This window comes from Salmo salar, chromosome 03, assembly GCF_965601325.2.
Source record: "Salmo salar chromosome 03, fSalSal1, whole genome shotgun sequence".
Classification (NCBI taxonomy): domain Eukaryota; kingdom Metazoa; phylum Chordata; class Actinopteri; order Salmoniformes; family Salmonidae; genus Salmo; species Salmo salar.
The window spans coordinates 17,092,272-17,106,140 of NC_138293.1; the positions used below are offsets into that span (position 1 = coordinate 17,092,272).

Genomic DNA, 13,869 nt, shown 5'->3' on the forward strand with positions numbered 1-13,869 from the left:
ATCAACATTTATATGGGAATAATAGGCATTTTCTCAAAGAAAATGTAACCTAGTTCTAACAGCCATTTTCATGTGCTATATAAATAGATGTAAAAACGTAGCCTAAATGCTGAGGATATGGTTTTTGCAAGGACCAACATCTCTCTCGAAAAATTTGACAATCCCAAAATGCGCACGTTCATTCAACACGTGTAAAGAATTTAGGCTCAGTCTGGTAAAAAACAACAGCTGAAAACATCTCCATAATAACGGACAAATCCACTGGCACACAATACCAATTTGTTCTTCATATTTTGTAGGAGAGCTGGGTGAAGACGTTAAAGTTGTTCTGGCTGGTACAGTGTATTTACAGGCAGTGAACTATTCAACAGTAGCAGAATATCTTTCCGAGTGCCTGAGCTTTTACATGCGCTTTTTGGAGGCTGAGAATCGTCTCTCCAAATACTACGGTCTTAAGAGTTGGATTAGTTGTTGGGTTGATATTTCTATAGCAAATTTACATTCTGAAAATAGTCTACATTACCTCTCTTCATTTACTGATGAAAATGTCCATCATACACATATGTTAAGAACAGACAACCAATATGTTGTGAAATGTTTTTTTGGGGGAAATGACATTGTCTCGTTATGTAGCCACAGGATGATACTGTTTCGCTATATCCTCCACAACCTTCTAATGTAGAAGCATTACTCTGAGACAGCGTAATGTTTTGTTTATGGCTTATGGCTGTCTTTCCATTTATAAAACAGAATCATTTAAAACCTTGCTTACATTTGTATATGATCATGCATCTCTCAGTTAAATTAGGCCCGCAACCCGCCAGTTGGGGAACCCTCGTCTAGACTGGCTATAAACTATTATAACGATATTCACCTACCAACAAGTGACTGTAATATTATTTGACAAGTAATTGGCTCAAACTCACAGGAAAAAAAAATATTTTGGGAGGGGCAATCATAATTGCAGTGAAGCTCCTAATCGCGAGGACGATGAATTAGTTCAATGCCAGAATCTACCATCTGTAGCCCACAAAATGACGAACCCTATCCGATATGCATTTATTGGACTGCTTCTTTGTTCGTTTATTTCGCAAAGTGATGTAGGACCTACAGGTAAATTAACATTTGAAAAAGCGTTTTTGAAAGTGAAAGCAAAAGTAATTGGGCTGTTCTGCTAGTCTATAACATTTTAACAAAACATTTTAAACGTATGTTCGTTGTATTATAGTTCAAATAAGGAATAGGGTACATAATATCTTAAACATAAAATTACATATTGAATAGATTCTATATACATGTACTCTACTAAAAAGCGAGAAAAATACTAGTTATGCATCTCATTCAGGCTATAAAACAATGGCAACTCAACTAATTTCAGTTTGAATGACAGATCAATAACACATATTTCTATATGAATTTTGTCGGGTTGCCCAAAAAGTTACATATTGTCGCTTTAAGCAAAACATCCATGCCCCTGTAAAAACGAAATGAAACTTACAAGCAAACCTACAAACTTCAATTAATTTTATTTCACACGTATACTCTCACCCTGACATTTATATCCACGCATTCCCGAAATGTTTAGGCCTATCTATTCAGAGAAGAAATCACTTCAATTTATTGTCCAGAGAATTAGAAGTGTGCATTTACTGTATGTCTTAGTCTTAAAACAGATTTTAAAAAGCATTGCTTTTATAGTCTTGCTTTCATAAATGTATTTCTGATATCCTGTTAATTAATGTAAATATTATTTAGGCCTACATGTAGCCTATTCTATCATTTTGTTGAAGACATAAAATATGCAGTTTAAGTTCATCAGAAGTTCTAACAGTTTTTCTCTTAACATCACCTGCTCACAGTCAAACATGTACTTGAGTACATGTACACACGCTTCAATTCCTCCCACTATGAAGTTGCTGGGTTGTTGGATGGAGAACTGGTGGACTTCTACAGCAGTGCCCTCAAGTCCCCTGTACCTAAAAAAAGCTGGAATGAAGAAAATACAAGCTTTGGATATAATGACTGGCAAAAAAGTATTTCAGCTCGACAGGACGTTAATACCTATTTTTTATCCAGTGCTGTAGACCTGAAGAGGCACTTTGTAAAACATCCCTTAGGTGAGTTGCATTTATTATTTCATAGTTGACCATCTTTGCTTTGTCAGCGTTGTTTTAGTTCAGTATATGCGTGTTAATCCTTTTCATCTTTGTCGTATTAGGTGGTGATATTGTGCAGATGAAACTTGGTTGTGCTGTGGATATAACCATCACTGAAAGCAAAAAAACGGAGAAAGAAGTTGGCTTTGCTGAGTTTGCCTATGATGGGAACACAGTGCTGCGCCTCAGTGATAACTCAAGTATGTGGATTCCAAAAGATGAATATGCTCAGGATATTCACGATATTGTACACAAATGGAACACTCAAAGCATGAAAGACCACTTGACCAACTTTGTGAATGTGGACTGTCCAGTGGCACTTGATCGTTTCCGATTATTAGAGCGCACAAACTCATGTGAGTGTTACTATTGGTTGCACTGTGGTTTTACAAATGTCACATTTTATTAGCTGTTCCAGATCTTTCACAACAGTTTTACTGTCATGTAATCCCCATCTGTATGAAACACATTCTTATTGCTTCTCCCAAGTTCAATCAGTGTCTCTTATCACCTATTTGTCCAGGTCGCATATTTATGTTCTGGAAGTAACCATGTATTTCTATGTCTTTGCAATGTTGTAGCTGCTCCAAAGGTCTACACTGTCCCTAGTGGCTCTTTAAAACCTGGGTTGATCAACCTGACTTGTTTAATTACCGGATCCTATCCGAAGTCGTCACCCATTGAGATGAACCTGTTTAGGGACAACATCCTCCTCACAGAGATGGAGGGTGTCCATTCATCAGGAGTCAGACCTAACGAAGACCACACCTACCAGCTGAGGAAGACGGTGAGGCTGGACACCTCCGAGTCTGTCGTTTATCGATGTGATGTCAATCATAAAAGCTTCCCTAAACCGCGGAATTACACTTGGGGTAAAATTCTTTCTTCAATTCAATGACTTCAAAGCATGGACACATTGATGTTTGTGAACAATTAAAATGGTCTCTTTACGGTCAGAATTTGTAGATGCAGAATGTTTATATGTTGGAGAAATGAATGTGGACACCATTAAAAGATTAGTGCACTTCGTACACTTGTATAACAACTATGCAGAAACCAATGGAAAGTCTACTGTGTGTTCTTGTGTGCTTACAGAGGTGAAAAAACAAGAGGAGGGATCAAATCTTCTACCTTATATTGGAGGTGTAGTCATATTTGTATGCCTACTGGCTGGTGTACTGTTTTTCAAAAACAGATGGAGATTTGAGCCTAATAGACATTTGGCTGGTGAGTATAGTGTATTAAACCAAATTAATGTCAGCCCAACTTAAACAGAGACAAGGCTGCTCAACCGATGACTACAGTTCATTATATTAACCAAGTTACATCTCCAAAAAGGTACTAACCATGCTAGTTAATGACTTATTATCTTTATTTAGACTCATGTTTTGTTAGCAATCAAATGTGTTAAAACACTGGCTTGATCAGAGCAATACAGACTCTTCTCAATGTGGAACCAAACATTGTATGATACTGTACGTAGAACTTAGGTTCTAGACTAATGTGAAAGGATTTTTCCCAGCTCCTAATCCTGAAGAGAATGCTGCCCTGGGAGCTCAAGATGGAGGGAGTTTGATTGGTGAGTTTCATTCTTAGGATCGGTCTCTCTTATCCAGGCCTCTGTTTTTAAGATTTGATGCTGATGATAATCATTGTGTTTTAATGTCTTCATGTATTGATTATTTTAGATCAAGGAGGTGATGCCACTTCTGGTAAGTATTCTGTAGTATTCTTACATGAGGTCAATTTGGAAACACTTAACAAGTGGTGAAAATTATGTATTTCCCTGACTATTTTCATTTTTTATTAGATGTGGGTATCTGAAAAAGAATAATGGCATAAAATGTTTTCTTTTCTTGGCTACTGTAGTCGATCTGTCCTCTGAGAGAGAAGTTCTTACAAATGCCCCCGATGCTGAAGATGAAAACGGTGAGATTGTAACCTTTCATTACGTGGCCAGAAAGTTATCTAGCTGTCACAAATAGAGCTAGATAAAGCCAGAAGAATAATATACTTGTTGAAGCCATAAGTCATGTGTGTTTTCATGGCCATCACTCACTGTTCATTTTGTCAAGGTCCTGACGTATTCTGCTACAGGGCTTTTTGATGCATTGTCACGTTTGCGTCTAAACAAAAAAAAAATGGCTTTATTAACCACACCGCATACCACATACTGACCACACCGCAAAATAAATGTACACACCTGTTATTACACTGCTCGCGCGCGTCAACAAGAATCTGCGTGGTTCTATTTGTGACGCTTGACACGCTGCAAGTCCCGCCTCTCCCATCTCCTCATTGGAGCATATAACCACGTGGGTGATTGAAAGATGAACTGAGGTCCACACTCCAGTCCAGTTGGTGGTGGTAATGCACCTTAAAAGTTGGTTGCCAACTGCCATATAAAGAAGAAGGAGGAGAGATTACTAGAAACGAACTCGGTTTACCCTTTTATCTGTGGATGACCTTGTGCATTTCAGGTAAAATAACAACCCAATGTTTATATCCCAGGACAAATTAGCTAGCAACAGCAAGCGGCTAGCTAAATTGCCATAAATGTTTCATGCTTTTCGACCTGTCCCCAAATTAATATAATTGGTTCAGAGTTTGTTTTGATATTTCAACCTGCGTGTCCTGATCGCGTTTGGTGTGGTTGGACAAAATCAACCTGCTCGCAATGGCGGTCTAGTCAGCATGTTAAGCCCATGATTTTCCTTCAGTATTGATTTCTGCCTTTGCTTATCATTTTAGATGAAGCCTATGGAAGTCGTGGAAGCTCTGGTGAGTATTACAGCACTTGTAAGGTTTCCATCCACTGAATTATCTTCTACTTGAATAAAAAATATATGTGCATTTTACCAGCGGAGGTGTGTTTCCATCAAACTGTCTTGTTGCAGTTAAAAAGCACTGGGTAATGATGCAGTGCACATATAAAGAACTTTGCTTCATGTCTTTATGTCCCAAATAAGAAAACAAAGTTCAATGTGTTTCCATTGCATTTACAACTATACTGATGGTTTTGTCACAAATTGAGTTCTGATAAAGCAAACATGCCCAGTCTGGTCTTGGTGCATGCTCTCGAGACAACAGTTTGCAGAGAGGGTGGGCTACAATTCTGTTCTTTTGCCCAATTATGGGCAAAAGATCTGATCTGATTGGTCAAAAGTCCAAGTAGTGGCAAATTATCAGAATTGGGCTGCCTGTGTGAACGCAGCCATGATGAGGTTATGGATAAGAGCAAGATCATTTTTATTTGTCAATTAGCAGTCAAGCACCGACTATCATCTCACCAGCATAGCCTACAAATAATAATCCTTGACATTTAACCTATTGAAAATTATTATCAAGCTCATCGCCGTGCACTTTCACCATCCTGTGAAGTTCATCATAATTAATTTCATCAGTAGCCTATTTAACCCTTCATGCTTGTCCAAGTCATAGTGGGAGGAGTACAACATAGCATCGCGTGACTGCAAATATACAGCGACAAAGTTTTGCTGTTTTCCATCACAGCTGTCTTGAATTTTTTATCTGACAGGTTCTTTGCTTGCATAAAAATGGTTGGATGGGAACATAGTGAGGCATAATTAAATACACCACATCTTTGCATGAAAAGTGTTTTCTGATGTAGATGTTTGTCCAATGCTGCCAATCATAATAGTTGAAAATATGAAATAATAAACAAACATTTTTTATTGACTGACAGCCCTAGTTCTTATATTAGTGCTATAGTAGTCCACTAACAAATCTTTCATCCATTCTCACAGATTCAGACCTGTCACAGATTCAAAGAACCTAATTGGAATTCAACACAGACCCAGCTGACGACTAGTACAGGGTCTTAAGTAGGTACTTTGAAACACTCTTATCCGATTGTCAATTTCCAAGCGTTTTACGTGCCAACTGAAGATAACCCAGAGCTTATGATTATGCATTACCTCTGCCTGGGATCAAGTTACCAGAGGTAACTGACTACAAGAGGAGCCGCTCAACGCTAACATGGACTGACACAATACAGTAAAGAATACTGAGGAAATGAAGGGCTTGTTAGAGACATTTCCATGTGTCCTGATCGTTGTCTGGCTGTTATCACAGAGCTCATTACTAAGATGGTGAGAGATATGTTATGGTGATAGATATTTTACTATGTATTTGTAATGTTTCTGTAAAGCAGGCTAGTTACGTCCCGTGTAGCTCAGTTGGTAGAGCATGGCACTTGCAACGCCAGTGTTGTGGGTTCTATTCCCACGGGGGACCATTACAAACAAAATATGAAAATGTATGCACTCATTTCTGTCAGCGACTCTTGTCTTAAAAATGTAAATGTACTCGGAATTACACGTCATGCTGTAATTGTCCTAAACTTCTTAGACTTGCGGACAGCTCAGGGACCAAGTATCAAAAATATAAGTTACAATTTTCTACTTTTTCATGTACTGTATATATTTTCTATGATCAATTTAAATAAATTCTGTATAGCTTTAAACTCCCGATCTTTGACACTATATCTTTGACCACCCAGAAGGGAACTATATGTTCAAAGAACTTTTCACGTAAATGAATACACACATTTATTTAACCCACCACCATCCAGGATAATAAAGATTTGTTCATACATTAAAGTTAATTCTCATTAAATGATTTCCCCCTTTTTAAAATGTCATAAGTCATCTAATTATCGGCTTACTGAGACATTGTTAAGGAAGAGTGTTTTGAATACTGATGTTAACCTTTCTGGTTATAACCTTTTTCGGCAAGACAGATCTTCCAAAGGTGGTGGAGTGGCAATCTTTACCAAGGAACACCTTCAGTGCTCGGTTGTCTCTACCAAGTCTGACCCCAAACAATTTGATTTGCTTGTTTTAAGCATTAAACTTTCAAATAGTTCTTTGTTGACTGTTGCTGGGTTTTATCGTTCTCCATCAGCACCGACCTGTACCCTACCTGCCCTAAGCTCTCTCCTGGCCCCTTACACTAAGTCTGAATTTGTCCTGCTAGGTGACCTAAACTGGGACATGCTTAAACCACCTGACCATGTCCTAAAGCAATGGGACTCCCTAAATCTTGCTCAGATTATTACCAATCCCACAAGGTATGACTCCAAACACCCAGAAAAGGCTACTCTCCTCGATGTTATCCTCACAAATAATCTTGATAGGTATCAGTCTGGTGTTTTCTGTAATGACTTTAGTGATCACTGTTTTACAGCCTATGTTCATAATGGCTGCTCAGTGAAACGACCTGTCCTGATTTGTCATAGACGCTTGCTAAAAAACTAATGAGCAAGACTTCCTTCTTGAACTGGCCTCTATACGGAAGGCCAAAGTTAGTTACTTTAAGGAGCAGTTCTCTCTCTGTGGGTCTAACCCCAAGAAGTTCTGGAAAACGGTTAAAGACCTGGAGAATAAACCCTCCATACAGTTGCCCATGTACCTTAATGTTGATGATGTGGTTATTACTGACAAGAAGCACATGGCTGAGCTCTTTAATCACCACTTCATTAAGTCAGGATTCCTATTTGACTCAGCCATGGCTCCTTGCCCGTCCAACATTTCCTCATCTCCCACCCCTTCTAATGCGACAATCCCCGACGCTTCTCCCTCTTTTTTCCCCTGCCCCGCTACAAGTTTCTCCCTGCAGGTAGTCACTGAGTCCGATGTGCTTAAGGAGCTCCTTAAACTTGACCCCAAAAAAACATCTGGGTCATATGGTTTAGGACCTTTCTTCTTTAAGGTTTCTGCCCTTACATTGCCAAGCCTCCAATCTCCAACCTTTTTAACCTGTCTCTCCTTTCTGGGAAGGTTCCCATTGCTTAGAAGGCAGCCACGGTTCGTCCTTTATTTAAAGGGGGAGATCAAGCTGATCCTAAATGTTATAGGCCTATTTCCACTTTGCCCTGTTTATCAAAAGTGTTGGAAAAACTTGTTAATAATCAACTGGCTGGCTTTCTTGATGTCTACAGTATTCTCTCTGGTATGCAATCTGGTTTCCGCCCAGGCTATGAATGTGTCACTGCCACATTATAGGTCTTCAATGTCACCATTGCCCTTGATTCTAAGCAATCTAAGCGATTCTAAGCAATGCTGCTATTTTTATTGACTTGACCAAAGCTTTTGATGCGGTAGACCGTTCCATTCTTGTGGGACGGTTAAGGAGTATTGCTGTCTCTGAGGGGTCTTTGGCCTGGTTTGCTAACTACCTCTCTCAAATAGTGCAGTGTAAGTCAGAAAATCTGCTGTCTCAGCCACTGCTTGTCACCAAGGGAGTACCCCAAGACTTGATCCTAGGCCCCACGCTCTTCTCATTTTACATGAACAATATAGCTCAGGCAGTAGGAAGCTCTCTCATCCATTTAAATCAAATCAAATTGTATTAGTCACATGTGCTGAATACAACAGTGAAATGCTTACTTATGAGCCCCTAACTGACAGTGGAGTTTCAAAAAATCTGGATAAGAATAAGAGATAAAAGTAACAAGTAATTAAAGAGGAGCAGTAAAAAATAACAATATATACAGGCGGGTGCCGGTACAGAGTCAATGTGCGGGGACACCAGTTAGTTGAGGTGGTATGTACATGTAGGTACAGTTAATTAAAGTGACAATGCATAGATGACAACAGAGAGTGGCAGTGGTGTGGGGAGTGGAGGGGAGGGGGGGGGGGAGGCAATGTGAATAGTCTGGTTAGCCATTTGACTAGATGTTCAGGAGTCTTATGGCTTGGGGGTAGAAGCTGGTTAGAAGCCTCTTGGACCTAGACTTGGCGCTCCGGTACCACTTGCCGTGTGGTAGCAGAGAGAACAGTCTATGACTAGGGTGGCTGGAGTCTTTGACAATTTTTAGAGCCTTCCTCTGACACCGCCTGGTATAGAGGTCCTGGATGGCAGGAAGCTTGGCCCAGTGATGTACTGGGCCATTCGCTCTACCCTCTGTAGTGCCTTGCGGTCAGAGGCCGGGCAGTTGCCATACCAGGCAGTGATGCAACCAGTCAGGATGCTCTCGATGGTGCAGCTGTAGAACCTTTTGAGGATCTGAGGACCCATGCCAAATCTTTTCAGTCTCCTGAGGGGAAATAGGTTTTGTCGTGCCCGCTTCATGAATGTCATGGTGTGCTTGGACCATGTTAGTTTGTTGGTGATATGGACACCAAGGAACTGGAAGCTCTCAACCTGCTCCACTGCAGCCCCGTTGATGAGAATGGGTGCATGCTCGGTCCTCTTTTTCCTGTAGTCTACAATCATCTCCTTTGTCTTGATCATGTTGAGGGAGAGGTTGTTGTCCTGGCACCACATGGCCAGGTCTCTGACCTCCTCCCTATATGCTGTCTTGTTGTTGTCGGTGATCAGGCACTGTTGTGTCATCTGCAAATTTATTCATGGTGTAGGAGTCGTGCCTGGCCGTGCAGTCATGAGTGAACAGGGAGTATAGGAGGGGGCTGATCACGCACCCCTGAGGGGCCCCTTTGTTGAGGATCAGCGTGGCGGATGTGTTGTTACCTACCCTTACCACTTGGGGGCGGCCGGTCAGGAAGTCCAGGATCCAGTTGCAGAGGGAGGTGTTTAGTCCCAGGGTCCTTAGCTTATTGATGAGCTTTGAGGGCACTATGGTGTTGAACGCTAAGCTGTAGTCAGTGAATAGCATTCTCACATAGGAGTTCCTTTTGTCCAGGTGGGAAAGGGCTGTGTGGAGTGCAATAGAGACTGCATCATCTGTGAATCTGTTGGGGCGGTATAAAAATTGGAGTGTGTGTCACATTCTTCTTCGTCAAACGATAAAGAGAAATCAGTGTCGGACCAATACGCAGCGAGATCGTATGTACTCATCTTCTTTATTAAGGAAAAGAAGGGAAACCAAAATAAACACGTACACAAAACACAATGACGAATAACAGTCTGGTAAGGCACAAGGCTATACACAGAACCATCTCCCACAAACTCCAAACACAAGCACATACCTAATTATAGGACTCTCAATCAGAGGCAACTAGAAAACACCTGCCTCCAATTGAGAGTCCAACACCCAATACCTAAACATAGAAATGCTAAACTAGAAAGAACATAGAAATATAAAAACATAGAACATAACCCAAAACCCGGAAATAATAAATCAAACACCCTTCTAAACAAACCACCACCCCGAACCACATAAAACAAATACCCTCTGCCACGTCCTGACCAAACTACAATAACAAATAACCCCTATTACTGGTCAGGACGTGACAGTGGGTCTAGGGTTTCTGGGATAACGGTGTTGATGTGAGCCATGACCAGCCTTTCAAAGCACTTCATGGCTACAGACATGAGTGCTATGGGTTGGTAGTCATTTAGGCAGGTTACTTTAGTGTTCTTGGGCACAGGCACTATGGTGGTCTGCTTAAAACATGTTGGTATTTCAGACTCGGACAGTAAGAGGTTGAAAATGTCAGTGAAGACACTTGCTAGTTGGTCAGCGCATGCTCGCAGTACACGTCCTGGTAATCCGTTTGACCTGTCTAAAGGTCTTACTCACATCGGCTGCGGAGAGCGTGATCACACAGTCTTCCGGTACAGCTGGTGCTCTCATGCATGTTTCAGTGTTATTTGCCTTGAGGCGAGCATAGAAGAAGTTTAGCTCGTCCGGTAGGCTCGTGTCACTGGGCAGCTCTCGGCTGTGCTTCCCTTTGTAGTCTGTAATGGTTTGCAGGCCCTGCCACATCCAACGAACGTCAGAGTCGGTGTAGTACGACTCGATCTTAGTCCGGTATTGACGCTTGCCTGTTTGATGGTTCGGCGGAGGGCATAGCGGGATTTTTTATAAGCTGCTGGGTTAGAGTCCCGCTCCTTGAAAGCGGCAGCTCTAGCCTTTAGCTCAGTGCGGATGCTGCCTGTAATCCATGGTTTCTGGTTGGGGTATGTACAGTGGGGGGAAAAAGTATTTAGTCAGCCACCAATTGTGCAAGTTCTCCCACTTAAAAAGATGAGAGAGGCCTGTAATTTTCATCATAGGTACACGTCAGCTATGACAGACAAAATGAGAATTCTTTTTCCAGAAAATCACATTGTAGGATTTTTTATGAATTTATTTGCAAATTATGGTGGAAAATAAGTATTTGGTCACCTACAAACATGCAAGATTTCTGGCTCTCACAGAACTGTGACTTCTTCTTTAAGAGGCTCCTCTGTCCTCCACTCGTTGCCTGTATTAATGGCACCTGTTTGAACTTGTTATCAGTATAAAAGACACCTGTCCACAACCTCAAACAGTCACACTCCAAACTCCACTATGGCCAAGACCAAAGAGCTGTCAAAGGACACCAGAAACAAAATTGTAGACCTGCACCAGGCTGGGAAGACTGAATCTGCAATAGGTAAGCAGCTTGGTTTGAAGAAATCAACTGTGGGAGCAATTATTAGGAAATGGAAGACATACAAGACCACTGATAATCTCCCTCGATCTGGGGCTCCACGCAAGATCTCACCCCGTGGGGTCAAAATTATCACAAGAACGGTGAGCAAAAATCCCATAACCACACGGGGGACCTAGTGAATGACCTGCAGAGAGCTGGGACCAAAGTAACAAAGCCTACCATCAGTAACACACTACACCGCCAGGGACTGAAATCCTGCAGTGCCAGACGTGTCCCCCTGCTTAACCTCTATGGGCTAGGTGGGACGCTTCACAAAAAACATAACAATTATTTTAAGAATTATAGATACAGAACTCCTCTATGCACTCGCTATGTCCGATTTTAAAATAGCTTTTCGGTGAAAGCACATTTTGCAATATTCTAAGTAGATAGCCCAGCCATCACAGGCTAGTTATTTTGACACCAACCAAGTTTGGCACTCACCAAACTCCGATTTACTATTACAAAAATTTGATTACCTTTGGTGTTCTTCGTCAGAATGCACTCCCAGGACTTCTACTTCAATAACAAATGTTGGTTTGTTTCAAAATAATCCATAGTTATATCCAAATAGCGGCGTTTTGTTCGTGCGTTCAAGACACTATCTGAAGGGTAAATAAGGGTCACGCGCCCGACGCGTTTCGTGACAAAAAAATTCTAAATATTCCATTACCATACTTCGAAGCATGTCAACCGCTGTTTAAAATAAATTTTTATGCCATTTTTCTCGTAAAAAAGCGATAATATTCCGACCGGGAAAGCGTGTTTACGTTCAAAGAGAGAAAATAAAAAGATCTCGTGCCCTCGTGCATGAGCCCCAGTCTGATGGTCCTCTGACCGGCCACTATCCAAACGCGCTAATGTTTTTCAGCCAGAGGCTGCCTCGATATCATTCAGCTTTTTCCCGGGTTCTGAGAGCCTATGGGAGCCGTAGGAAGTGTCACGTTACAGCAAAGATCCTCAGTCTTCAATAAACAGAGCCAAGAAGAACAAGAACTTGTCAGACAAGCCACTTCCTGTAAGGAATCTTCTCAGGTTTTTGCCTGCCATATGAGTTCTGTTATACTCACAGACACCATTCAAACAGTTTTAGAAATTTTAGGGTGTTTTCTATCCAAAGCCAATAATTATATGCATATTCTAGTTACTGGGCAGGAGTAGTAACCAGATTAAATCGGGTACGTTTTTTATCCGGCCGTGCAAATACTGCCCCCTATCCCCAACAGGTTAAGCCAGTACATGTCCAGGCCCGTCTGAAGTTTGCTAGTGAGCATTTGGATGATCCAGAAGAGGATTGGGAGAATGTCATATGGTCAGATGAAACCAAAATATAACTTTTTGGTAAAAACTCAACTCGTCGTGTTTGGAGGACAAAGAATGCTGAGTTGCATCCAAAGAACACCATACCTACTGTGAAGCATGGGGGTGGAAACATCATGCTTTGTGGCTGTTTTTCTGCAAAGGGACCAGGACGACTGATCCGTGTAAAGGAAAGAATGAATGGGGCCATATATCGTGAGATTTTGAGTGAAAACCTCCTTCTATCAGCAAGGGCATTGAAGATGAAACATGGCTGGGTCTTTCAGCATGACAATGATCCCAAACACACCGCCCGGGCAACAAAGGAGTGGCTTCGTAAGAAGCATTTCAAGGTCCTGGAGTGGCCTAGCCAGTTCCAGATCTCAACCCCATAGAAAATCTTTGGAAGGAGTTGAAAGTCAGTGTTGCCCAGCGACAGCCCCAAAACATCACTGCTCTAGAGGAGATATGCATGGCGGAATAGGCCAAAATACCAGCAACAGTGTGTGAAAACCTTGTGAAGACTTACAGAAAACGTTTGACCTGTGTCATTGCCAACAAAGGGTATATAACAAAGTATTGAGATAGACTTTTGTTATTGACCAAATACTTATTTTCCACCATAATTTGCAAATAAATTCATAAAAAATCCTACAATGTGATTTTCTGGATTTTTTTTCTCATTTTGTCTGTCATCGTTGAAGTGTACCTATGATGAAAATTATAGGCCTCTCTCATCTTTTTAAGTGGGAGAACTTGCACAATTGGTGGCTGACCTAAATACTTTTTTCCCCCACTGTACGTACGGTCACTGTGGGGATGACGTCATCGATGCACTTATTGATGATGCCAATGACAGATGTGGTGTACTCCTCAATGCCGTTGGTGGAATCCCGGACCATATTCTAGTCTGTGCTAGCAAAACAGTCCTGGAGCTTAGCATCTGCTCCATCTAACCCATTTTTTTATCGATATAGTCACTGGTGCTTCCTGCTTTAATTTTTTCTTTTGGACTTTTATTTTAATAAACA

The 13,869-nt window shown here is 41.3% G+C and overlaps 1 protein-coding gene across 1 annotated transcript; it reads left to right on the plus strand.

Annotated features, from left to right (window-relative positions):
* Positions 1–946: 946 nt before the first annotated feature.
* LOC106599071 (zinc-alpha-2-glycoprotein) lies at positions 947–6,647 on the plus strand. Its single transcript, XM_014190132.3, has 10 exons — positions 947–1,113; positions 1,860–2,117; positions 2,219–2,512; positions 2,738–3,028; positions 3,252–3,383; positions 3,679–3,735; positions 3,845–3,868; positions 4,026–4,085; positions 4,908–4,937; positions 5,924–6,647. Exons 1-10 carry the CDS (start codon positions 1,035–1,037, stop codon positions 5,953–5,955), a joined length of 1,257 nt encoding a protein of 418 aa, XP_014045607.3. The 5' UTR covers positions 947–1,034; the 3' UTR covers positions 5,956–6,647.
* The last annotated feature ends 7,222 nt before the right edge of the window (positions 6,648–13,869 follow it).